Source organism: Hyla sarda, chromosome 11 (genome assembly GCF_029499605.1).
Source record: "Hyla sarda isolate aHylSar1 chromosome 11, aHylSar1.hap1, whole genome shotgun sequence".
In the NCBI taxonomy this organism is placed as follows: Eukaryota; Metazoa; Chordata; class Amphibia; order Anura; family Hylidae; genus Hyla; species Hyla sarda.
Window position 1 is genome coordinate 100,767,060 of NC_079199.1, and position 27,810 is coordinate 100,794,869.

Genomic DNA, 27,810 nt, shown 5'->3' on the forward strand with positions numbered 1-27,810 from the left:
CCCCCCCCAAGGATCTCTCAGCGTCAGGCACTGGACAGGACATGTCCCCGGGATCGGCATCACGAGTCTGTGGATAAGTTCAGGAAAAATAAAACATTTGTTTTATTGTTAAAATCAAATCTAAATGAAAAGTAAGACTTCACGTTGTTAGGGGTGACGAGGGGTTAACTTTAAAATATAATCAGGGGCAAAAATAAAAAACAAAATTACAAAATAAAAAAAATAAAATCCTAGTTTTGTTGGAGACTTCACAATATCCGCTGAGTAAAGTCACGTGGCGATTAGTGAGTTAAATAATTCGGAGCGATCGGCTATGAGCAGGCTTCATGGACGTCCTGTGTGAGCGGCGGCCGCGAGGTCTAAAGCTGTGCCGAAAAGAGCTGAAATTAGGGAAAATTACGGCTCACGCCCCTCCCCGTGAGGGCAGAGGTGAAGGAGATGAGACATGTACAGCACCACAGGGTGCCTCCCAACGCAAGGAGACCCGCAACTGTCTTAGTGTCAATAGAATGTAGGATATGGCCACTTCCCATGATGCTCGGAGGTCAGGACTAAAGAACTAAAGGGCCTGGATGATTCGGTCAGGGTTTGCGCATTTCTGTGGGTTCCTGCTTTGGCAGACGGGCTCGCAGTTACATTAAGAGGGCTGGGAGCCCAACAGTCTTTCGATGGCAGCGTTGATGTCCCCACCTGTTGCTATGAGTGCTTGTAGGTTCGCTTCACGGTTGATAAAACCCATTGCGTTCAGTTGGTCCAATTGGGACTGGAAGCGCACTTCGGGGGTCTGTCCCTGTTATAGGCGAGACAAGAATAAAAAAAAGTTACTACAAAACAAGAAAATAAAAAAATAGTTGAAAAAGGAAGTACCGCAGTGTAGGAGAATGTATCCCTGTAAGGATCTGATCAGGGAGTTCGGCCACTGGGGACCCCCCCCACAGCGTTCCAGCTCTTCTCCTGCACGGAGTTGGGTCGGCACGTACCCACCCTTCATCTCTATGGGAAAGCTGGAGATAGCCGAGCGCTGCAGTTCGCTCTGTGCACCGGATGTCTGGGGTGCTGCAGCAGAGATTGCGGGGATCCCCAGCGGCACGACATCAGACCTCTTATCCCCTGTCCTTTGGATAGGGGATAAGATATCTAGGGGCGGAGTGCCCTTTTAAAGCATAACAAAAACATTTTTCTTGTTACTATGGTTCAGCCATGAGCACGATATAGTCATTTGTGTAAAATACATGCTTTAAACTCCATTTTGTAAATACCTCATCAGAGCGGCTGTTTCCAGCAACTTCTAAAATGCAATATGAGAAGGAGGCTCCCGCTTGGTCTCCTTGGTAACCGTACCAGTGTATGACCTAGCGCCATTACATTTCCGAAGTTTCTGAAACTGGGGGAAACAGCCTCCCCAAATAAGGTATTTACATACAAAAATGTTGATAGTAAAGAAACAAGCTTGGGTCTTTCTATAAAGGGGTCTGTGATAACAGTCCCCCCCCCCTATTAAGAATCCAACCCTTCCCTCTCATACCGGAGTGCTTCCTCCTGCTAGGAGTTGGATCATCTGCTGCATCATTTGTTGCTGAACGTTGCTGCTGCCCCCTGCTGGAGAGGCACTGGTCGGCGTAGAGGGATTGTCGGGGGCTGTGCTTCCACTGGATGCTGGGGGCATCCCAGGGATTCCAAGAGACCCAACACTGGAAAAGAGAAGACCATGAAGATTGCTGAAACGGACATCCACAGGTCAGCAGACAGTTCTTACGTTTGTGTAAGTTGGCGGCAGTATAAAGAGCGATACTAGTCACTAAGCGTATGGAACTGTCCGGAGCAGGATAGGATTGCTATGGGGATTTACTCCTATTCTGGACAGTTCCTAAAATGGACAGAGGTGTCAGCAGAGAGCACTGTGGTCAGACAAAGGAACTTCAAAAAGAAAAAACTTCCTATGGAGCATACAGCAGCTGATAAGTACTGGAAGGATTAAGATTTTTAAATATAAAAGTTAATCGTGGCGTCTAAAAAGGGAAAAATCCATACCTCATAGCTCAGCAGAGCTGTTCGGAACGGCCTCGGTGAAATTGCGGCGTCCCGAACAGCTGAGAGGACACCTGGATCCACGCTGTTCGATCGGCATTTGATTGCTCCAAACCCGAGATCCAGGCTTCAGCAATCAAGCGCAGACAACACTGATGCTATGTTATTGCAATGCATTGAACGGTGCCTGCAATCAGTGTGTGCAAGGTTATAGACCCCTATGGTGGCTATAACATTGCAAAAAATAAATAAAGTTAATAAATGTGATTTAACCCCTTCCCTAATAAGTTTAAATCACCCCATTTCCCATTTAACAAAAAAAAAATTAATAAATAAATTATGAAATGTAATAAAAACATATACATGTGGTATCGCTGCGAGCGTAAATGTCCGAACTATAAAAATATATTGTTAATTAAATCGCACGGTCAATTGCGTACGCGCAAAAAAAATTCCAAATCCAAAATAGCGTATTTTTTGTCACTTTTTATACCATAAAAAAAAAAATGTAAGAAAAAGCAATCAAAAAGTCCAATCAAAACAAATGTGCCGATAAAAACTTCAGATCACGGCACAAAATATGAGCCCTCATACCGCCCCATGTAGCATGTAGTTAGGATTTTTTTTTTCAAAAGTCCGACAAAATCCAACCTATATAAGTAGGGGATCATTTTAACCGTAATGACCTACAGAAGAGAAGGTATCATTTTAACCGAAAAATGCACTGCGTAGAAACGGAAGCCCCCAAAAGTTACAAAATTGCATTTTTTCCTTCAATTTTGTAGCACAATGATTTTTTTTTCCACGTTTCGCAGTAGATTTTTGGGCAAAATGACTGATGTCATTACAAAGTAGAATTATTGGTGGTGCAAAAAATAAGCCATCATATGGATTTTTAGCTGCAAAATTTAATAGGTTAGGAGGAAAAAACGAAAGTCCAAAAACTGTCCTTAAGGGCCTAAAGGGGTACTCCGGTGGAAAACTTTTTTCCTTTTAAATGAACTGATGCCAAAAAGTTAAATAGATTTGTAAATTACTTCTATTAAAACAATCTTTATCCTTCCAGTACTTAGCTGCTGTATGCTCTTTTCTTTTTGAATTTATTTTCTGTCTGTCCACAGTGCTCTTTGCTGACACCTCTGTCCGTGTCAGGAACTGCCCAGAGCAGCATAGGTTTGCTATGGGAATTTTCTCCTGCTCTGGACAGTTCCTGATACGGGCATCAGGTGTCAGCAGAGAGCACTGTGGACAAGACAAAAAAGAAATTCTAAAAGAAAAGAATTTCCTCTGTAGCATGCAGCTGCTAATAAGTGCTGGAAGGATAAAGATTTTTTTAATAGAAGTAATTTACAAATCCGTTTAACTTTCTGGCACCAGTTGATTTAAAAAAAATAAATAAATAAAAAAAAATATATTATTTCCACCGGAGTACCCCTTTAAGTGTTGGTAACTGTAATTCTATGGGGATGTCACAGAGAAGTAAAGTCCTGCAAGGGCTTAGCCCAGACCAGCAAATATAAAATTATGTCTTACCCGGAGATCAGGCCTGGGGCCTCCGTCTGGAGAGTCTGAAGGCCCTGCTGGATCTGGAGGAGGGCTTGCATGGCGCGGGGATTGGTCATTATCGAGAGGGATTCAGGATTCTGCATCTGTGGATCAGGACAAAGATATAAGATAATACATAATATATTAACATCCAGTGTTTCCCAACCAGGGTGCCTCCAGCTGTTGCCAAACTACAACTGCTGGGAGTTGTAGTTTTACAACAGCTGGAGGCACCCTGGTTGGGAAACACTGCACTGGGGGGGGGATGCACTGTTTGATTCATGGCTCCAAATGCACCAATAGATAATTCAATCTGGCCATTGTATGTGCCAATGCAGCACTGTTCCTAGAAAGGATCCAGGGGTTACATATTAAAGGGGTACTCCGGTGGATTTTTTATTTAAAATCAACTGGTGCCAGAAAGTTAAACAGATTTGTAAATTACTTCTATTAAAAAATCTTAATCCTTCCAGTACTTATTAGCTGCTGAATTCTACAGAGGAAATTCTGTCCATTTTGGGAACTGTCAAGAGCAGCATATGGTTTTCTATGGGAATTTTCTCCTACTATTGACAGTTCCTAAAATGGACAGAGATGTCAGCAGAGAGCACTGTGCTCGTGATGTCAGCAGAGAGCTCTGTGTTCCAAAAAGAAAAGAATTGCCTCTGTAGTATTCAGCAGCTAATAAGTACTGGGAGGATTGAGATTTTTTAATAGAAATAATTTACAAATCTGGTTAACTTTCTGGCACCAGTTGATTTATAAAAAAATAAAATAAAAAAATAAAAGTGTTTTCCAGCGGAGTACCACTTTAAAATCACCTATACACGTGTGTATTTTCGTGTCGGTGTATTTCAGACATAAAAGCCGCCTCCCCCACGTTTGTTCTCTTTCAGTGACAAGCGGAGAGCCCATTTACCATTTAGCCATGCACAGCAAGAGAGAAGAAGATGAGGAAGTTTTCCACCGGAGTACCCCTTTAAGATGACTCTTGCCCCATCGCTAGCAGTGTTTCCCAACCAGGGTGCCTCTAGCTGTTGCAAAACTACAACTCCCAGCAGCCTCTAGCTGTTGCAAAACTACAACTCCCAGCAGCCTCTAGCTGTTGCAAAACTACAACTCCCAGCAGCCTCTAACTGTTGCAAAACTACAACTCCCAGCATGCCCGGACAGCCGTTGGCTGTCCGGGCATGCTGGGAGTTTTAGTTTTGCAACAGCTGGAGCCACCCTGGTTGGGAAACACTGGTATATGGTCTCCTGAACTCAAGTACAGGCAGCCATAGATGAGTAGTGGGGCGGACATGTTGGGACATACCATACATTGTCTGAGAGGGGTGCAATAAAAATGAATAAGGGCATGCTGGGAGTTGTAGTTTGGCAACAGCTGGAGGCACCCTGGTTGGGAAACACTAGATGATTGACAACCTCAGACTGCAATCACCAAGCAGTGCATCCATAGTAACCGGACTCAACTTGGCAGTGGCCCCACCGTGACGCCATTTCCCATCTCGGGCCGTGTATTTCCTTACCTGCTGTAAGAAGACCGGCAGCTGGAGCCTAAGCTGTTCCTGGAGCTGGGGGTTACCAGAAAAGATTGGAATGTTTCCCATCATCTAGTTGGCAGAGAAAAGATCCCATTAATATACCAGCGAAGCTCATTATAGAACAATCTAGAAAACATTGCTCATAGATCAGTCACACGTGGCCTTGACCAAACCTGAGAAGCGAAGTCGGGATTCTGGGACAGTGTCTGCATCATGGTGCGCATGTAGGGCGCGGATATCATGCTCTGGATTAGCTGAGGGTTCTCGGAAATCTGCTGTAACAGGCCCTGCATTTCTGGACTGTTGAACATGCCTGTGCAAAAAAAATAAAAATTAGTATATACATACACACAATATATATATATACATATATATATATATATATATATATACATATATTATATATATATATATATATATATATATATATATATATACACATATACATACATATACATACATATACATATATATATTAACCCCCCCCCGACCTACGATGGCCCCGACATACGATGCTTTTATATGTCGGGGCCATCGCATTAACTGCTATCCGACAGCGCAAAATGCTTAAGCTGCTGTCGGATAGCAGTTTAAGCATCCCGGACAGGTTCGCTTACCTATTCCCGCTGCTCCGGGTCCACTTCCCGATCCTCCGGTGTCTTGCGCATCTTCTCCAGGGTCCGGGCCTCGCTTTCCGGCGTCGTTATTACGTCACTACGCACGCCGCGCCGGCGCAGCAGCGTAATAACGTCATCAGAAAGCGAGGCCCGGACCCTGCAGAAGATGCGCAAGACACCGGAGGATCGCGAAGAAGACACCGGAGCAGCGGGACAGCATCGGGAGCCCCTGGGACAGCATGGGGAGCGGTGAGGACCTGGTCCGGAGCGACGGGGACAGGTGAGTACAGATGCCTATACTTTACATTGCACGGATCCCTCAACATACGATGGATTCGACAAACGATGGGTCGTTTGGAACGAATTACCATCGTATGTTGAGGGACCACTATATTTATATATATTTTTTTTTTATTATTTAATTTATTTATTTATTAAATTTATTTATTTATTTATTTATTTATTTATTTATTTATTTATTTATTTATTTATTTATTTATTTATATATATATATATATATATATATATATATATATATATATATATATATATATATATATATATATATATATATATATATATATATATATATATATATATATATATATATATATATATACACACATACACACATACACACATACACACATACACACATACACACATACACACATACACACATATATATATATATATATATATATATATATACACACACACACACACCGTCAACATTCCTGTTAAAGAGGTACTCCGCTGGAAAACATTGTATTTATTATTATTTATTTTTTAAATCAACTGATGCCAGAAAGTTAAAACAGATTTGTATATTGCTTCTATTAAAAATACTTAATCCTTCCAGTACTTATCAGCTGCTGTATGCTCCACAGGAAGTGCTTTTCTTTTTGAATTTCCTTTCTGCCTGACCACAGTGCTCTCTGCTGACACCTCTGTCCATACCAGGAACTGTACAGAGTTGGAGCAAATCCCCATAGCAAACCTCTCCTGCTCTGGACAGTTTCTGACATGGACAGAGGTGTCAGCAGAGAGCACTGTGGTCAGACAGGAAAGAACTACACAACTTCCTCTGAAGCATACAGCAGCTGATAAGTACTGGAAGTTTTTTAAATAGAAGTAATTTACAAATCTGTTTAACCTGCTGGGGACGGAGGGCGTACCTGTACGTCCTCAGCCTGCTCCCTGTCTATAACGCGGGGCCACGGCACGGCACTGATCGCGGTGCCGCGCGCTATTAATCCTTTAGGTGCGGAGTTCAAAGTTGAACGCTGCGTCTAAAGTGAAAGTAAACCATTGGCGGTTAGCTCAGGGGGCTGTTCGGGATCGCGGCATCCGGAACAGCAGGAGAGTCCCTACCTGCCTCCTTGTTGTCCAATCGCCGAATGACTGCTCAGTGCCCGAGATCCAGGCATGAGCAGTCAAGCGGCAGAATCATTGATCAATGGTTTCCTATGAGAAAGAGGAGCTGAAGTGTGAACTGTGTTCTTGTTATATGTTAAACACATCAACAGCTTTGAGCATTATACTCAATGGTCTGTCTGCAGCATGGCCGGACATACGTTTGAGTGTGCCATGAGGTGTTATCCAGGAGTCTTGTCTGCAAGCTGTGTGTGCTATCGCAGAGCAGTTCCATTGAAGAGAATGGAGCCAAATGGTAATGCCCCACAAAACCTCAACATAGGCGGGGGGCAGTATTTAGAAAAATAATTAGTTGTATTTGTCTACTCCTGAATAACCCCTGTAAATGTGATGTGAATGGGCCCCCAAGTTGTTAGCTAAAGCTTAAACTGTCATTAAAGGTAATTTTTGCTATTGAAGTCTTTATGGTAAATAAAAAAAACCTTTCCAATGTACTTTGTGTTTAAAAAAGCTGCCACTAGGTGTCTCCCTATTTGTCCAGAGCACATCCCCCCCCCCCCAATCATAGCTCATCTCACACTGAACTGCTCTGGGCTGTGTTTAGCAGAGTGAGGGAGGAAGTTCTCCCCTGTATGGCTTCAGATGATGTCACGTCTGCTGGGGAACGCCCCTTCCCAGTCTGTGCATCTGACAGACTGAGCAGAAAATACAGAGCAACATCAAGGTAGAAAAGTAAAATTATAAAAATAAATGGCCGGGGGTGGTTTATCATGATATAAAATTTAAAGGAGTACTCCGCCGCTCAGTGTTTGGAACAAACTGTTCCGAACACTGGAGCCAGGAGCTTGTGACGTCACGCCCCCTCATATAGACTTGCATTGAGGGGGTGGGGCTATGACGTCACGAGCTCCTGTCTCCAGCATTCTAAACAGTTTGTTCCAAACGCTGAGCAGTGGAGTACTCCTTTAACAAGATCATGAGAGTTACTCTTTAAAAGGAATACTGCAGTGGAATATAAGTTCTTTTACCCGAAGGATAAGAGATAAGTTACAGATCGTGGAGGTCTGACCGCTGGGACCCCCGCACAATCTCCTGTACAGGGTCACGGCAGTCAGCGCCATGTTGTTCCCAGCAGGAAGTCCCTGCAGACATGCCCCTTCCATGTATCTCTATGGGATACATGGAGGGGGGAGTGTCGGCCACCGGACTGCCGCGGACCCTTTAAATCTTATGTGTATGGCCAACTTTATCTAATTTCAGATATTGGTCCTGCTGCCCACCCTAGATCAGGCTGGGTATGGGTAACATGACAAAGCTTAGTCAAGTATCTACATAGGGCAAAAGGATATTTTAGGCCCCACCCTCTTACTATATTCAAGGTGCAGAGTAATAAATAATAACTTCTTCTGCTTGTGCCAGAAGACGACTGCTCATACCTGAGCCCAGACTCGCAGCACTGATGCCAAATGGGTTTGATACAGTAGGGGCACTCTGGGTGGTAGTGGAGCTGCTGCTGCTGCTGTTGCCGCCCTCGCTGGTGGGGGGCTGACTCTGAGGGGAAGAAGGATTCCACGGGTTCGGAAGAGGTTCCCGGTTCTCTGTGCGTAATGGCTGAGAGGCTGAACCCTCTGATCCCCCGGCTGTGGAAAATGGGTTGTTGCCAAACTAGGGAAAAAAAACAAAAACACAATCAAAAAGACATAAGAGAAAATGCTACAATCAAATGTCATACATAGACTGTAGTGCAGTACCAACAGCCGTCTCTTATCAGCCAGACTACAACTTGTTGGGGCATGATGGGAGTTGTGGTTCAGCAGCAGGATCTAAGAGGCTACTTCTGCTTTTATTCTCTGTTGTCAGCCAGTTCTAGATCACCAGCTATTGCATAAATGACAACAGAGATGATGGGGGTTATTGTTTTACCACCAATGGCTCTAACTGCCATGGCTCCAGCTGTTGCAAAACTACAACCTCCAGCATGCCCGGACAGCCGTTGGAGGTCAACAGTTTGGAGACCACTGCTGTAAAGGATATTCAGACCCTGATCTGAACTATAAAGAGGTCTTCATCCGGTGGTCTCCAAACTGTGGCCATCCAGATGTTGCTAGAAGTTGTAGTTGAACAAAGGATTAAAAGGGGTACTCCGCCCCTAGACATCTTATCCCCTATCCAAAGGATAAGGGGATACGATGTCTGATCGCAGGGGTCCCGCTGCTGGGGACCCCCGCCATCTCCCTGCTGCAACCGGCATTCGTTTAGTGAGGGTCCACTTATTCAGGTCCGAGCAAAGCGCTGAGGCCTGATTCCCACCTAGTGGCCGCAGTGCCATGAAGGAAATAGGCAAAATGAATGGAGTCTGGAGGATGTAAACCTACAGTTTCCTGTATTTTCTAAATACTGCCGCATGCTGTACTCCTAAATATAAATACTGCCGCATGCTGTACTCCTAAATATAAATACTGCCGCAAGAATATATTCCTGCCACACAGTATGCCCCCCCCAGAATACACGTTGCCCCTGTGCCCCCCAGAATAGGTGTTGAGCCCCCCCCCCCTTTAGAATACGCGTTGAGCCCCCCCCCTTTAGAATACGCGTTGAGCCCTCCCCCCCTTTAGAATACGCGTTGAGCCCTCCCCCCCCCACTTTAGAATACGCGTTGAGCCCCCCCCCACTTTAGAATACGCGATTAGGCCCCCCCCTTTAGAATACGCGTTGAGCCCCCCCCTTTAGAATACGCGTTGAGCCCCCCCCTTTAGAATACGCGTTGAGCCCCCCCCCCCCCCTTTAGAATACATGCCCCCCCCCCATCATTCTCCACACTCCTACAGTGCCCGCCACCCCTCTGCCATCTTAAACTACACACTTCATCCCAAGCCGAAGCCAGCCCTCCCCCCCCCCCCCCCTCCATAGTGTCTGCACCTTGTAGAAGCTGAAGCTCTCAGCAGCGGCGGCGGGGTCTCCTTCTGCTGTTTAACAGCCGGGCAGGGACACGTCCGTGACGTCAGACGTGCATATGCGCGGACGTTTTAAAGCAGCAGTGTCCCTGCCCCTGCTCCCTTTACTTGGTGCCGGGGGACCAGGCGAAGAGGGGGGCATTACTCAAGAGGGGGCCTCGCGGAGGGGGGGGGGGGGGGGATTGCTGAAAGTGCCCTGAGCTGCATTTATTTTGTTGAAAGAAATTGTGTCTGGCCAGATGGACGGCCCCCTGGGAAGCCTATACAAGTGAAAGAAAGAATTCGGAGGGCAGTCAGCAATGCTGGCAGCCGAAATCTGGATCTGGACCACAGTCCGCCAGTTGAATACCCCTGGTTTAGAGCGTCGGGTGCAGCGCTGGAGGCTCTTGACGTCGCCCTGTATCGCCAGTCATCCGGCACAGAGCAAAGTTCGCTCAGTGTAACAGATGTCTGCGGCAGCAGAGATCGCGGGGGTCCCATGCAATCAGATATCTTATCCCCTATCCAAAGGATAAGATGTCTAGGGGCGAAGTATCCCTTTAAGGGCCATACATTATCACTACAACAACCCTGGTTAGATTCCTTATTAATTAGTTGCCGTTTCGTGCCGGTTGGCGTATAATAAAGTGACCACTACCCCACTCTTCACATGCTAAGCCCCTCACCTGTTCCCTGGCGGCACTAAACATGGGCTCCTGGATATCCGTGTACATGCGTCGTAAAGCGTTGTACCCCCCGGGAATGCTTTCCAGGTTACTCAGAGCTCGGTCCTGGTTTCTCATCATCTCCTGCATCATGGCCGGGTTTCGGGCCAACTCCATGGTCTAAAATATGGAAATTAGATATATAGAAATCAGCAAATGCTTACAAAATGAGAAGATGACCCTGGCACGTGCCCCCAGCCACAAACCTGTCTCATGAGCTCCGGGTTGTTGAGCATGTGACTGATCTCCGGGTTCCTTTCCATCAGCTGCTGCATCTGCGGGTTTGACATGATCATCTGCCTCATCAGGTCGGGGTTAGACATCATATTCTGCACTAGCGGATTCTCCATGATCTGAGACAACATCTCTGGGTTGGACATGAGCTGGCGCTGCATCTGCTGCTGAAGCTCCATGAAGTTGGCAGAGCCCATGCCAAGGTTACCCAAACCAGACACCCCACCGAATCCAGCTGGAAGACCGAACATACCATGTCATGAGGTGAAAATCGGAAGCTACCACTTAAAGGGGTACTCCACTGGAACCATTTTTGTTAAATCCACTGGTGCCAGAAAGTCAAACAGATTTGTAAATTACTTCTATTTAAAAATCTTAATCCTTCCAGTACTTATCAGCAGCTGTATGCTCCACAGGAAGTTCTTTTCTTTTTGAATTTCCTTTCTGTCTTACCACAGTGCTCTCTGCTGACACCTCTGTCCATTTTAGGAACTGTTCGGAGTGCAAGAAAATTCTCATAGCAAACCTCTCCTGCTGTGGACAGTTCCTAAAATGGACAGAGGCGTCAGCAGAGAGCACTGTGGTCAGACAGAAAGGAAATTCAAAAAGAAAATAACTTCCTGTGGAGCATACAGCAGCTTACAAGTACTGGAAGGATTAAGATGTTTAAATAGAAGTGATTTACAGATCTGTTTAACTTTCTGGCATCAGTTGATTTAACAAAAAATGTTTTCCAGTGGAGTACCCCTTTAAGAAGGCAATCGAGGAGGGTTCATATACTTACAAAGGATGCTCGGAGAGGGAGCCCTTTCGGGGGGGCTTGTGCCACTTGCCCTGGGGGTACTAGCAGAGCTGTCAGGGGCAGCTGGTGCTGAGGCGTTAGACTGTGAGGGGGTGGCAGCATTTCCTGTTGGTGAAGAGGATGCAGTAGAGGCAGCAACGGCAGCAGCGGTGGCAGCAGCTGAGGGAGACATCGCGTTGGGGTCCTGCGATCTGAACACAAAGGAGGTGTATGAGTATCCTACGTTATTCCTCATGAGCATTAAAAGTGGTTGGCCAAGGTTTTTAAAAAATCTATAACAATCCACACCTGTTCTCAGGTTGTGTGTGGTATTGCAGCTTAGTTTCATTAAAGTGAATGGGGGCAAGTTGTAATACCACAGACATCCTGAAATCAGAGGTGGCCAAAACAACCTCTCAATCTCTCTTCAGGGAATTAGTCTGATAGGCACGACCTTAACCAGGGGATGGTTGGGATCATAGTCAGGGGATGGGAATGTTTTACATTGAGGGGCGTGTATGTCTAATACGGCCCCCCGAATGTATATTCCCGCTCATCACTCAAATGGGGTGAACTATTTTAAAAATGGGTGTGAAAGATTCCCTGAAATGCCAGAAATTAACCCCCATATCTCAGGAACGGAAGGGGTATCAAGAAACTGTAAAAAGGTGATCAGGGAGCCCCAAGCCATTTAAAAGGGGTGCTACGGAGAAATACAAAAAAAATAACCTCTAAAGCCAAACTACCTGGATATGTTCCCTGTAAATTATCCTGCCTTATATGCATGACCCCTGTGGTCTTCTCTGGCTGCTTAATATTCTTTGCAATCCTGCAGCATGAATACTACATTTCCCGGCAGACAGTGTAGCTGTCCAGTTTCCTCTCTGAGAGCAGCCCCCACCATCCGCCTCTGAAAGGAGAGACTCAGCGTTATTGGCTGCACACACCTCCCAGCTAAAAGGAGAATAACGCATCAGTGCAGGGCAGAAACCACTTCGGAGGGTGGGAGCTGCTTTCAGAGATGGACTTGGACAGAGACAGTGGATGGCTGGATGATGTACAGTATTTTACTCACTCCATGCATGTAAGTGACAACTGAAAGAGGGAGCTTTGGATAGCCAATGAATGATAGATAATTAAATAGGTTGGGGAGAGGTAAAGGTTGGCCTATGGGTTTACTTCAAAGTATGACATTAATGATAATCTAGCTTTATTCTTTGAGGTTGGTCACTGGTCCTCTAATCGCACACCTTCTGTCTTGGTTATTTAGATATACCCGTATATACTCGAGTATAAGCCGACCCGAATATAAGCCGAGGCCCCTAATTTCACCCCAAAAACCCAGGAAAAGTTATTGACCCGACTATAAGCCTAGGGTGGAAAATACATCATCCAGACCCCCGTCATCAACCCCCTCGTCATCATCCAGACCCCCCCCCCCCCTTCATCATCATCGCCTATCAATCCCTTCAATCAGTGGTCTTCAACCTGCGGACCTCCAGATGTTGCAAAACTACAATCCCCCCTTTAGTTTTGTACTCACCTCCACTCAGTGGGAAGGAAGGGTGAGCTGGTCCGGGCCATCTATGCTGCAGGGACCGTCCGGTGTGGATGGTTAGTCATTGGGGGCTGTCCATTTTCACCGGGAAGCCCTCTTCTCCGCTCCGGCCTCGGACTAGTGACGTTGCCTTGAGGACGACGCACAGGGACGTTCATACGCAGGGACGTCCATGTGCGATCTTCGTCAAGGCAACGTCACTAGTCCGGGGTCGGGCCTGGAGCGGAGAAGAGGGCTTCCCGGTGAAAATGGACAGCCCGGAACGACTAACCCTCCACACCGGACGGTCCCTGCAGCATTGATGGCCCGGACCAGCTCATCCTTCCTTCCCACTGAGTGGAGGCGAGTAGAAAACTAAAGGGGGGGGGGGGGGGGTCTGGATGATGACGAAGACCCGGCAGTGGTTTTCAACCTGCGGACCTCCAGTTGTTGGAAAACTACAACTCCCAGCATGCCCGGACAGCCATCGGCTTGTCCGGGCATGCTGGGAGTTGTAGTTTTCCAACAACTGGAGGTCCGCAGGTTGAAAACCACTGAGAAGGGATTGACAGTATAAGCCGAGGGGGCGTTTTCAGCACGAAAAATATAGTGCTGAAAAACTCGCCTTATACTCGAGTATATACAGTAACCACTTTCTAAGACCCTGTTACTCACTTCTGCGCCGTCTTGATGACTAGATGTACGGTGAGGCCGTCTTTGATGCCGTGTTGGTTCAGTGTGTCGCCGTCTTTCAAGATCTTCCCGGCAAAGATCAGTACCAGCTGATCCTTCTTGGCTTTAAACTTCCTGGAAATCTCCTCCTTGAACTGCAGGGGCGGAAAAAACACGGTCAATGGGGGGGGGGGTAACAGCTGAAAAACATGCAACTACTACAGATCAGGGCCAGAGAGGCTCCCACACGTCATTACAATGTAGCTACAGCCTATAGGGGGCACTAGAGAGTCTTATTCCCTATAGAGAACTCATTTGTGTTTTTTCCCCACAAAGCAATGCAGGTAAGATTATCTATACAGGTAGGTCTCCTCAATAGGAAGGTAAGTTTACCACTATATAGTAGGGATGCACCGATATATCGGCGGCCGATAACATATCGGCCGAAAATAGCTATTTCGGCAAAATGCCGAAACAACTAAAAATCTGCCGATAATGAGCCACCTCCCCTGCCCGCCCACAGCACAAGTTACAAACACTGCCAGTGGCAGAGGCACTCGTGGGGGGTGCAGGGGGGGGCCGGCCGCAACATCTGGGGGGGGGGTGTCGCGCTCTCCGGGATAGGATTAGGAATACTTCTTTTTATGTGCCCCGGGCCGGCTCCTGTGTGTGGCTGCAGGCGGGGGCCGGCCAGAGCATATAAAACCTAATACTGTATACTAAAAACCAGGGGGCCTCCAGCTGTTGTGAAACTGCAACTCCCAGCAAGCCCGGACCGGCAAAGTCTGTCCGGGCATGCTGGGAGTTGTAGTTTCACAACAGCTGGAGGCCCCCTGGTTTTTTAGTATACAGTATTAGGTTTTATATGCTCTGGCCGGCCCCCGCCTGCAGCCACACACAGGAGCCGGCCCGGGCACATAAAAAGAAGTATTCCTAATCCTATCCCGGACATCCCTGTGTCCCGAAAAATCTTTTCGGGACATAAGGATGTCCGGCGGTCACTCACCATTCCCCGGCGTCCTCCTACGGTCCTTCGTTTCTCCGCCTCTATGGTCGTACGCACGGGACGTCACTGACAACCATAGAGACGCAGGAGGACCGCAGGATCGTCGCAGGAGAACGCGCGCTGGCCGGGGCCTGGTAAGTGACCGCGTGATCTTCTTCAGTGTTCCGGTCACCGCTCCTCCAGTCCCGGCACCTACTGCTATGGTCCATAAGCCATAGCAGTAGATGTGACCCCGGGCCGGAGGAGCGGTGACCGGAACACTGTGGGGGCAGCAGTACAGACATACAGCCTCCAGCCATACACTGTATATGGGGGGGGGGGGGGAGCTGCCTAATATGGTGGGGGGGGGGGGGGGGGAGCTGCCTAATATTGTGGGGGGGGGGGGGGAAGCTGCCTGACATTATGGGGGGGGGGGGGGAGCTGCCTAATATTGTGGGGGGGAGCTGCCTAATATTGTGGGGGGGAGCTGCCTAATATTGTGGGGGGGAGCTGCCTAATATTGTGGGGGGGAGCTGCCTAATATTGTGGGGGGGAGCTGCCTAATATTGTGGGGGGGAGCTGCCTAATATTGTTGGGGGGAGCTGCCTACTATTGTTGGGGGGAGCTGCCTACAAATGTGGGGGGGAGCCGCCTAATATTGTTGGGGGGAGCTGCCTAATATTGTGGGGGGGGGGGGGAGCTGCCTACAAATGTGGGGGGAGCTGCCTAATATTGTTAGGGGGAGCTGCCTGATATTGTGGGGGGGGGGGGGGAGCTGCCTACAAATGTGGGGGGAGCTGCCTAATATTGTTGGGGGGAGCTGCCTAATATTGTGTGGGGACTGCCTACTATTGTTGGGGGGAGCTGCCTAATATTGTGTGGGAACTGCCTACTATTGTTGGGGGGAGCTGCCTACTATTGTGGGGGAGCTGTCTACTATTGTGGGGGAACTCCCGACCTAATGTGGGGGAGCTGGCAATCTAATGTGGGGGAATCTATTCTAATGAGCGGAGCGCTGCATTTTACCAGAAGACGGGGAGAAGTAATTTTCGGTATCGGCCGGACATTTTTTTTTATTTCGGTTTCGTTTCGGTTCTGAAATTTCCATTTCGGTGCACCTCTACTATATAGGCCGCGGTCCACTTTCCTACCCGCTAGGACAGGCATAGGAAACCTTCAACACCGCAGATGTTTTGTACTACAGCTCCCATGATGCTTTTGGAGCATTTCGGCTGTAAGAGAAACATGGGAGACGTAATCCACAACATCTGCAGCGTCAAAGGTTTTATACCCCTGCTCCAAACCAGTGAGCATCCAGACACTGCCAGGGACGGCTCTGCCTATAGGCAAAATAGGCAGCTGCCTAGAGAGGGGGGGCGCCGCTCTGCCTGCTGCAAGAAAGTTAGTAACCAGCCAGCACCACCGTGTCGCCCCAGTAGTAAGGTGATTACAAGATAAGGAGGTTTGTTACAGTGTGTCACCCCAGTAGTAAGGAGATTACATGAGGAGGAGGTTTGTTACAGTGTGTCATCCCAGTAGTAAGGTGATTACATGAGGAGGAGGTTTGTTACAGTGTGTCACCCCAGTAGTAACGAGATTACATGGGGAGGAGGTTTGTTACAGTGTGTCACCCCAGTAGTAAGGTGATTACATGAGGAGTAGGTTTGTTACAGTATGTCACCCCAGTAGTAAGGTGATTACATGAGGAGGAGGTTTATTACAGTGTGTCACCCCAGTAGTAAGGAGATTACATGAGGAGGAGGTTTGTTACAGTGTGTCACCCCAGTAGTAAGGATATTACATGAGGAGGAGGTTTGTTACAGTGTGTCACCCCAGTAGTAAGGATATTACATGAGGAGGAGGTTTGTTACAGTGTGTCACCTCAGTAGTAAGGGTGGGCGTGTCAAAGTGCGGAGCCAATGGACGGAAAAATTAGCTTTCCCCTAGGGTGGCAAAAATCATTGCACCAGCCCTGGCTACTGCAGAACTGCAACTCCCAACATGCCCGTACAGCTAAAGCATGCTGGGAGTCGTGGTTTTACGACAGGTGTAATCTTGTGTCTGCAGAGGAGACTACACTCACAGCCAGAGCTGCATCCAGAATTGCAGAGCATGCTCAGTTGCACGGTCCTTGACAATGCAATGTATTATTGGGGGCCTCGTCAGGAGAAAATGTTAGATGCAGCTCTGGATGTGACTGGAGTGTCGGACCCTGTATAATGGTGTCACTAGTGCTGAGCCTAACTAGGAAATACGGTGACGGGAGAACGAGACGCCCGGCCGCTGTGAAGGGGTTAACAGATTCCCACATCTGCCGAGGTAGAAAGCAAAAGAAAGCAAACAAGATGTCAGCTGCTTCAGCGGGCGCGATGACAACACTGTCACAGGACGACTGGCGGACTCCTCAGAGACTGGCGCTGACACATTGGCACAGAGGCGGCTTTATGAGGCTTCAGAATAATAAACCACCTCCCCCCCAGATGGCTTCTACAGACGCAGGGTATATAGAGCCATTCAGGGACCTTGGAGAGCTGAGTAGTGCATGTGCCCCACGAGTCATCTCCACATTGTAATGACGAAAGTCTCTAGATCTCATTGTGAGGAAACGGAGGCGCAGAAGATGTGATCGGCAACGCAATATTTACATCATCCCCCGACAATGAGTCCGCAGGGAGATCAACCAACTGTTTATACCAGTGTTTCTCACTCAGGGTGCCTCCAGCTGTTGCTAAAATACAACTCCCAGCATGTAGTAAAAACCCAGAAGCTGCAGCAGCATGGAAGACATTATAGAGCAGTGTAAGCTGTGAATCCAGGTCTGAGGGTGACCTAAAACTTACTAGAACAGTGTTTCCCAACCAGGGTGCCTCCAGCTGTTGCGAAACTACAACTCCCAGCATACCTGGACAGCCTTCGGCTGTCTGGGCACCCTGGGAGCTGTAGTTTGGCAACAGCTGGAGGCACCCTGAGTGCGAAACACCCCAACACAAAATGGGCATAGTTATAAAACACTTTACCACCTGAAAACAGATCATTGGAAAACCTCAAGTCCAACATTAATTAAAGGGGTACTCCGCTGGAAAACTTTTTTTTTTTTTTTAAATCAACTGGTGCCAGAAAGTTAAGATTTGCAAATTATTTATATTAAAAAATCTTAATCCTTCCGGTATTTATCAACTGCTGCATGAGCCAAAGGAAGTTCTTTTCTTTTTGAATTTCCTTTCTGTCTGACCACAGTGCTCTCTGCTGACACCTCTGTCCATGTCAGGAACTGTCCAGAGCAGGAGAAAATCCCCATAGCAAACCTATTCTGCTCTGGACAGTCCATGACTCGGACAGGTGTCAGCAGAGAGTAGGGATCGATTAATATCAATTTTTTTTTAGGGCCGATACCGATAACTTACACCGATATTCCGGTATTATTTATCGGCTATTTAAACCCCCCCCGGCAGGGCAGAAGCCATTGCAGATCAATTATTTAAAGCGGACGCTTTAAATCAATGAACTGCAGCGGCTTTTGCCAGGCCAGAGATCACCGCCGCCACCCGCTTCTCTCCCACCACCTCTCTAACCACCACAGTTGCCCTATCGCCCCCCCATCCTCTGCCCACATACCGCCGCCGCCCCCCATCCTCTGCCCACATACCGCCGCCGCCCCCCATCCTCTGCCCACATACCGCCGCCGCCCCCCCCATCCTCTGCCCACATACCGCCGCCGCCCCCCCCATCCTCTGCCCACATACCGCCGTCGCCCCCCCATCCTCTGCCCACATACCGCCGCCGCCCCCCCCCATCCTCTGCCCACATACCGCCGCCGCCCCCCCCCATCCTCTGCCCACATACCGCCGCCGCCCCCCCCATCCTCTGCCCACATACCGCCGCCGCCCCCCCCATCCTCTGCCCACATACCGCCGCCGCCCCCCCCCATCCTCTGCCCACATACCGCCGCCGCCCCCCATCCTTTCCAGAGTAGTACTCCTTTAATATTATCCATTATCAATGGAGCTGACAACAGGTTACCCCAATTGGTGGAGGTCTGACTGACTCTCTCTCCCTCTCCCTCCCCCCCCCCCCAGCGATCATGATCTCTACAATACTTTTTAAACATGAGGATCATTTTTTTTGCGCTCAAATCAGAGTTTTTTTTAATTGACACCATTTTATAAAAAAAATTCTGATACATAAAAGGTGACCAAAAAATAAATAAAATAAGTTCAAATAGCTGGGAGGGGAAGTTATACAACAGCTGGAGGCACCGTGGTTGGGCCATTGTGTATTCCAGTCTTTTAATTTCAGACAGACTGATAATGTCAAACATGCCCGGTTTTGTCTTTGATAGGAACCAATCACAGCTAACCTTCCATTGCCCTAATAAACTGGGCCCAAAGTATTTACAAAATTGCTGATTATTTTTTATAGACACTAAACTTTATTACAGAAGACGGGAATGTTAGACACCATGTGACCATCAGACCTTACGCAATAGTGACTCCCGGGATCAAGAGGTTACTGGGATTGGCAGCAACGGAGACATTGCCTCAACTCCATGTACACAGCAGGAATGGCGACAATCCAGTATTCTGCTGGGGAGGTCACAGTACATACATTACTGATCCTCTACTGATCCTGAGTTATATCCTGTATTATACTCCAGAGCTGTACTCTCTATTCTGCTGGAGAGGTCACTGTGTACATACATTACATTACTGATCCTGAGTTATATCCTGTATTATACTGCAGACCTGTACTCACTATTCTGCTGGGGAGGTCACTGTACATACATTACTGATCCTCTACTGATCCTGAGTTATATCCTGTATTATACTGCAGACCTGTACTCATTATTCTGCTGGGGAGGTCACTGTACATACATTACTGATCCTCTACTGATCCTGAGTTATATCCTGTATTATACTCCAGAGCTGTACTCACTATTCTGCTGGTGGGGTCACTATGTACATACATCACATTACTTATCCTGTACTGATCCTGAGTTATATCCTGTATTATACTCCAGAGCTGTACTCACTATTCTGCTGGTGAGGTCACTGTGTACATACATTACTGATCCTGAGTTATATCCTGTATTATACTCCAGAGCTGTACTCACTATTCTGCTGGTGAGGTCACTGTGTACATACATTACATTACTTATCCTGTACTGATCCTGAGTTATATCCTGTATTATACTCCAGAGCTGCACTCACTATTCTGCTGGTGAGATCACTGTGTACATACATTACATTACTTATCCTGTACTGATCCTGAGTTATATCCTGTATTATACTCCAGAGCTGTACTCACTATTCTGCTGGTGAGGTCACTGTGTACATACATTACTGATCCTGAGTTATATCTTGTATTATACTCCAGAGCTGTACTCACTATTCTGCTGGTGAGGTCACTGTGTACATACATTACATTACTTATCCTGTACTGATCCTGAGTTATATCCTGTATTATACCCCAGAGCTGTACTCACTATTCTGCTGGTGAGGTCACTGTGTACATATATTACATTACTTATCCTGTACTGATCCTGGGTTATATCCTGTATTATACTCCAGAGCTGTACTCACTATTCTGCTGGTGAGGTCACTGTGTACATACATTACATTACTTATCCTGTACTGATCCTGAGTTATATCCTGTATTATACTCCAGAGCTGTACTCACTATTCTGCTGGTGAGGTCACTGTGTACATACATTACATTACTTATCCTGTACTGATCCTGAGTTATATCCTGTATTATACTCCAGAGCTGTACTCACTATTCTGCTGGTGAGATCACTGTGTACATACATTACATTACTTATCCTGTACTTATCCTGAGTTATATCCTGTATTATACTCCAGAGCTGTACTCACTATTCTGCTGGTGAGGTTACTGTGTTATATACATTACCTATCCTGTACTGATCCTGAGTTATATCCTGTATTATACTCCAGAGCTGTACTCACTATTCTGCTGGTGAGGTCACTGTGTACATACATTACATTACTTATCCTGTACTGATCCTGAGTTATATCCTGTATTATACCCCAGAGCTGTACTCACTATTCTGCTGGTGAGGTTACTGTGTTATATACATTACCTATCCTGTACTGATCCTGAGTTATATCCTGTATTATACTCCAGAGCTGTACTCACTATTCTGCTGGTGAGGTCACTGTGTACATACATTACATTACTTATCCTGTACTGATCCTGAGTTATACTCCAGAGCTGTACTCATTATTCTGCTGGTGAGGTCACTGTGTACATACATTACTGATCCTGAGTTATATCCTTTATTATACTCCAGAGCTGTACTCACTATTCTGCTGGTGAGGTGTACATACATTACTGTACTAACAAGCCGGAGGTCTCACGGTCACAGACCCCTTCAACGTCCCGACTTTGTAACCATAGCAACAAAAGCTAAACCCGCCATAACCTCCTCTCTATGCTCCATACATCCTAGTGGTGATGCGGTACCGCACGTGAGCCGTCTGGTGTGATCGGTCACCACACTATTGCCAGTCACTGCCCCCCACATGCCCCCGGCCGCCGCTCACCTCCCGCACACACGCCGTCTCTCCGATCACGATCTCCTCCTTGTCCTTCGGTGTCTTTACAGTGACCCGGATAAGGCCTTTACCCGGCGCCGGTCCGGGGTTACCGGAGGCCGCACCGTCAGCGCCGCTCTCCGCCATCTTGTTTGCACCCGCCCACCCCGAGGAGGCGCAGAAAAAGAGGAGTGCAGCCGGCTGAGGCGCCACAGAGACCCCGGCGCTTTTGTCTCGATTAAGCTCCGACGCTTCAGCGGCCACAGGCGGCAGGGAGGACCCAACGCAGGCGATGGTGCTGCGTCATCCACGCGATCAGCTGACCCCGCTCCACCAACCGGCGCGCTGCTACAGGAAACGCAATAACCCCCTCCGACCAATCAGAAGCCTTTGTGAAACGAAAGCGAGACTTGACACGCACCGTGCGTTTCGGGGCCTAAGCCGTTTCCAGGGCAACCGAAGCCTTTGCAGCGTTACGGCATCCCTTCCGCCTCATATTAGTATTATTTTTACGCAGTTGTCGTTATTTCTATGATTTATAACGATGCATTAGGTGTATGGAATAAAGTTATGCTCACGTAAAGTTTGTATTTTCATTTTTTTTGTTGGTCTGAACTGCATTTCCCGCCGTGCACTGCGGGGGTTGGTTTTTTTTTTTTTGGCCGGTCACGTGAGGGTGCTCTTGTGACTGATCTGTCGGGGGTTTTAGCTGGTGCTGGATTATTATGTTGCGGCCCAAAGCTCTGACCCAGGTGCTGAGCCAGGCGAACACCGGGGGCGTGCAGAGCACTCTGTGAGTATGAGCGTGCACTCGCCTCACTGCCACTTCCCCACTGATGCTGTTGCAATTCCTGTAGCTCCCCAGTTTTTGCAAGACTACAAATCCCAGCAGGTCCTGGCAACTTGCAGTTGTCAGGGCATGATGGTAGTTGTAGTTCAGCAGCAGGATCTAGGATGCCACTTTTGCTCTGTGTTCAGCCAGTAGCTGTTGCAAAATAACAATAGAAATGATGGGAGTTGTTGTTTTGCCACCAGTGTTTCTCTAGCACATTGTTCCTATCAGATTTTTTTTTAAATCAACTGGTGCCAGAAAGTTAAACAGATTTGTAAATTACTTCTATTAAAAAATCTTAATCCTTCCAGTACTTATTAGTTGCTGAATACTACAGAGGAAATTCTTTTCTTTTTGAATTTCTTTTTGTCTTGTCCACAGTGCTCTCTGCTGACACCTCTGTCCGTGTCAGGAACTGTCCAGAGCAGCATAGGTTTGCTATGGGGATTTTCTCCTGCTCTGGACAGTTCCTGATACGGGCATCAGGTGTCAGCAGAGAGCACTGTGGACAAGACAAAAAGACATTTTAAAAGAAAGGAATTTCCTCTGTAGCATACAGCTGCTAAAAAGTACTGGAAGGGTAAAGATCTGGCACCAGTTGATTTAAAGGGGTATTCCAGGAAAAAACTATATATATTTTTTTCCATATCAACTGTCTCCAGAAAGTTCAACAGATTTGTAAATTACTTCTATAAAAAAAAAATCTCAATCCTTCCAATAATTATCAGCTGCTGAAGTTGAGTTGTTCTTTTCGGTCTGGCAACAGTGCTCTCTGCTGACATCTCTGTCTGTCTCGGGAACTGCACAGAGTAGAAGAGGTTTGCTATGGGGATTTGCTTTGACTCTGGACAGTTCCCGAGACAGCAGAGAGCACAGAAAAGAACAACTCAACTTCAGCAGCTCATAAGTACTGAAAGGATTAAGATTTTTTTTTATAGAAGTAATTTACAAATCTGTTTAACTTTCTGGAGCCAATTGAGATATATATATATATATAAGTTTTTCCTGGATAACCCCTTTTAAAAAAAGAAAAAAAATTCCACCGGAGTACCCCTTTAAGGGGTTGATATAAAGCCTGATTTTATAACTTTGCTAAGAGGCAGGTGTCCTGTGCTTTGTCTCCCTATTAGCTGATAAGTATCTCTACCTGAGGTCCTCATTGCTCTCTTCTCTGTCCCCCCCGCAGGCTCCTGAACAATGAAGGCTCTTTACTTGCATATTCTGGCTATGGTGACACAGATGCCCGAGTTACAGCTGCTATTGCTAGCAACATTTGGGCTGCCTATGATAAAAACGGACATCAGGCATTCAACGAGGACAATCTTAAATTCATCCTTATGGACTGTATGGTTGGTATTGGTAATAGGTCATCGACATAACCACATGGAGACTTCTTTTTTTTTTCTCAACCAGTGTGCCTTCAGCTGTTGCAAAACTACAACTCCCAGCATGCCCGGACAGCCAAAGGCTGTTCTGGCATGCTGGGAGTTGTAGTTTTGCAATAGCTGGAGGCACACCCATTTAAGAAAACCTTCTTTGAGTAGACTGTGAGCATCCTCTTTTCTTAGGGTGGGTTCACACCTCGTTTTGAGCATACGGGCACCGGATCCGGCTGGGGGAGTGAAAATCGGGCGCTCCCGTATCCCAGCGGGATCCGGCCCGTATCTCATTCATTTGAATGAACCCACCCAAGTCAGATAGTGACTCCGGTCGGCTCATTTTTGCCCTGTATCCGGTTTTGTATCACTATCTGACCCCTCACTATCTGACCCCTCACTGTCTGACCCCTCACTGTCTGACCCCTCACTGTCTGACCCCTCACTGTCTGACCCCTCACTGTCTGACCCCTCACTGTCTGACCCCTCACTGTCTGACCCCTCACTGTCTGACCCCTCACTGTCTGACCCCTCACTGTCTGACCCCTCACTGTCTGACCCCTCACTGTCTGACCCCTCACTGTCTGACCCCTCACTGTCTGACCCCTCACTGTCTGACCCCTCACTGTCTGACCCCTCACTGTCTGACCCCTCACTGTCTGACCCCTCACTGTCTGACCCCTCACTGTCTGACCCCTCACTGTCTGACCCCTCACTGTCTGATCCCTCACTGTCTGACCCCTCACTGTCCCGCTGGGATACGGGAGCGCCTGGTTTTCACTCCCCCAGCCGGATCCGGTGACCGTATGCTCAAAACGTAGTGTGAACCCAGCCTTAGAGATGGACAATCAGTAATAATACTGACAGATCTAAGAGGAGACGTAGTGCAGCGGTGCTGGGCTTGTGCTTCTACACAGCAGCTAAACTGTACAAGACGAGCTGCGATGTAAGAGGAAACGCTGGAGCAGCAGCCGGAGACATAAGGTGGAGTTCAGATTTCGACTAAATGACGCACTGATCATAATGAAGCAGCTTTGCATGAAGCTATCTATACACAGGAGGCTACGATACGTGGGAGACGTTCTTGTTTTGTTTTTTTCCAGCCTGTTTATGGGTTTTTATTGGGTTTTTTTTCCAGCCTGTTTATGTTCTTTTCTCTTTCCCCTTTAGGAAGGTCGCGTTGCGATTACAAGAGTGTCAAACCTGCTGCTGTGCATGTATGCCAAAGAGACTGTCGGATTCGGCATGCTGAAAGCAAAGGTAAGTGACATCCTGTACTACCAACCAACGCACCCGCATCATTAAAGGAGCACTCCATGATTTATCTTTTTGCTTATGTAGTGCAGCATAGGTTGTTATTAGAGATTAATGTAGAAGTTTTGGGTATGCCGCGTGCTTACCTGTTCTAGCTGATATGGCAGGCAGGAGTTTGGCTCCATATTGGCTGCAATTCCATCTTCATAGCTACTTTTATATTCCGATCCCATAGATAGCAGCAGTATAAAGATAGAGCTGGATATGGGGTGTGTGTGTGTGTGTGTGTGTGTGTGTGTGTGTGTAAAACTATTATATATCCCGATCCCACAGAGAGATAGAGCTGAAAGGGGTAGAACTACTATATATCCTGATCACATAGCAGCAGCAGTATACAGATAGAGCTGGATTGGGGGGGGATGTAAAACTACTATATATCCCGATCCCATAGAGATAGCAGCAGTATACAGATAGAGCTGGAAGGGGTATAACTACTATATATCATGATTCCATAGAGATAGCAGCAGTATACAAATATAGCTGGAGGGGAGGTGTATAACTACTATATATCCTGATCCCATAGAGATAGCAGCAGTATACAAATATAGCTGGAGGGGAGGTGTATAACTACTGTATATCCTGATCTTACAGAGATAGAGCTGGAGATGAGATGTATAACTACTTTTATATACTAATCCCACAGAGATAGCAGCAACAGTATACAGATATAGCTGGTGGAGAGTTGTTACCATCTATCCTGACTCCATAGCAGCAGTATACAGATAGAGCTGGAGGGGAGGGGTCTGGGAGCTAGCAGGAGGAATCTACTCATCCTGTAGTTCACAGGAAGTCAGCTGACCCTGGCCTGACCAATTCCTTTAACACAATTGAACACTGTGATTTTCTGTGGGTCAGGCTGGTGATTACATGACACAGTTACAGTACTGAAAAACATACATGCAGCTGGGCTGGAATAAAACAGAATGTGCTGTAGTATGAGCAATAGTGAGTGTACATGGTATGGGGGAAAAAACAAACTGGGAGTGCTTCCTTAAAAGCTGCAGGCAAAGATCTTACCATTTGTAAGATCTCTGCATGCAGTCAGTGAACGGAAGCATTGGGTGCAAATATTCCAGCACTGATCTAATGACGTCTAAGGGTTTGTGCCAATTGTATTCAGTCTGAACAGCCCTCTGTAAAGGGACCAGCCTTAATTGGTAGTGGTCAGGAATTTAACCCCTTCCCGACATTTGACATGTTCCATTATGGCAGGAAGGGAGCATGGTCCATACATAGCAGCTGCTGGCTGTGTACATCCACCAGCCGTGGTCGGGATCAGAGATTACCCAGAGGACGGCCATATAACTCCCTAGATGACTGCAGCATCCTGGCAGTGGGTGGCGCCGCTCTCTGTCTTACAATCCTCACCCATGTAATGAAATCACAGAATGCCAAGGTGTTATCCGGGCATAGAAAAACAGCACCACCCCCTGTCCTCAGACTGTGTGTGGTATTACAACTAGTGCAGCTGGTGCTGGTATCATTGACCTCACGGAGGTAGACAGACACCCCCTCCATTCAGCTCTATGGAAGAGGCGAGAATCCATGAACGCTCATATAGAGATACATGGAGGCGTGTCGGGTGAGACATCCTGCTGCGGCCGACACTCCTCCTGCACGGGGAGAGCCGCGGCTCCGTACAAGAGACTGCCAGGAGGTTCCAGCGGTCTGACCCCCAACGATCTCCTTTAAATGGGTACCGCGGCCCTAAGACATCTTATCCCCTATCTAAAGGACCCTCACGCCCCATCCCATAGACTTGCATTGAGGGGGCGGGGTGTGATGTCACAAGGGGGCGGAGTTGGGACGTCACAAAACTCCAGCCCCGTAGTTGTGACCCTTCAGACACTGAGTGAACATCGCGCTGTGCAGCTCCACAGGTGGGTGTCTGCATTAGAGATTGCGGGGGTCCCCATCTTATCCCCTAACCTTTGGATTGGGGATAAGATGTCTTAGGGCCAGAGTACCCCTTTAATTGTACAAACAATTTGGTCCACTAGGTGGCAGTGGTCTCCAAACTGTGGCCCTCAGGCATGCTGGGAGTTGTAGTTTTTGCAATATCTGAAGGGCTGCATCAGGAGACTAGGAGTAGAAGTAAAGAAATAAATAAGTAAACCCCAAAAAGCTAAATAAACATGTCACCCCAATACTTTACCCTGCAGCTCTGCTTCTTCACATTGACTGCTGTGGATCAGACCATGGGAAGCTGATCTCTATTTCCACCTCTAATACACAAGTGAGAAGAAGGAAATGACAGCAATGCGTGGGCCGTAGAGGGGGAGGAGCCTCATTATGGGGCGGAGTCTGTTTAATCTGCTCACTGACTAATCTCATCTCTGTCGTTCCCTAGGCCCAGGCCTTAGTGCATTACCTGGAGGAGCCCCTGAACCAGGTTTCTGCGTGTTGAGATCAGCAGAACGAACCCACCTATTCCTGGAGTCACATGGACTGTTCCGGGCAGACATGATGGCCGCTCTCCACCCCCGATGCTCCGCTGCAGGTCTCCCGTCTGATCCTCTCTTGTCCCCGCGTTCCGATGATGTATTTCCTGTATTTTACATGTACATATGTCTAGAAGTGGAAGCCGAATGTGGCTGATTAAAGGATGTATAGAACTCCCGAAACGGTTACAGAGCGGACTCTGTTCAATCCGTCCCCTTGTTTAAAGGGGAACTCCGGTATATAAGCACTTACTCCTATCCAAGGTGTCCCGTGGATAGGAGATAAGTACTTATGTACCGGAGTTCCCTTTTACTGAT

The 27,810-nt window shown here is 47.4% G+C and overlaps 2 protein-coding genes across 3 annotated transcripts; one reads left to right on the forward strand and one right to left on the reverse strand.

Annotated features, from left to right (window-relative positions):
* Positions 1 to 12: 12 nt before the first annotated feature.
* UBQLN4 (ubiquilin 4) lies at positions 13 to 22,250 on the reverse strand. Of its 2 annotated transcripts, none has more exons than XM_056545013.1 (11): positions 22,108 to 22,250; positions 13,997 to 14,148; positions 11,788 to 11,996; positions 10,976 to 11,238; positions 10,731 to 10,889; positions 8,548 to 8,776; positions 5,291 to 5,430; positions 5,103 to 5,186; positions 3,562 to 3,677; positions 1,526 to 1,691; positions 13 to 790 (listed from the first exon to the last, which is right to left on the reverse strand). In XM_056545013.1, the coding sequence occupies exons 3-11, from the start codon at positions 11,975 to 11,977 to the stop codon at positions 638 to 640; spliced, it is 1,500 nt and encodes a 499-aa protein (XP_056400988.1). In that variant the 5' UTR covers positions 11,978 to 11,996; positions 13,997 to 14,148; positions 22,108 to 22,250; the 3' UTR covers positions 13 to 637. The 2 variants fall into 2 exon arrangements, with proteins under 2 accessions (XP_056400988.1, XP_056400987.1); XM_056545012.1 differs by lacking the exon at positions 22,108 to 22,250 and adding an exon at positions 21,539 to 22,002 and having other exon boundaries at positions 14 to 790.
* On the forward strand, positions 22,123 to 27,675 carry LAMTOR2 (late endosomal/lysosomal adaptor, MAPK and MTOR activator 2). Its single transcript, XM_056545014.1, has 4 exons — positions 22,123 to 22,322; positions 23,548 to 23,710; positions 24,908 to 24,997; positions 27,402 to 27,675. Exons 1-4 carry the CDS (start codon positions 22,255 to 22,257, stop codon positions 27,456 to 27,458), a joined length of 378 nt encoding a protein of 125 aa, XP_056400989.1. The 5' UTR covers positions 22,123 to 22,254; the 3' UTR covers positions 27,459 to 27,675.
* Positions 27,676 to 27,810: the final 135 nt, after the last annotated feature.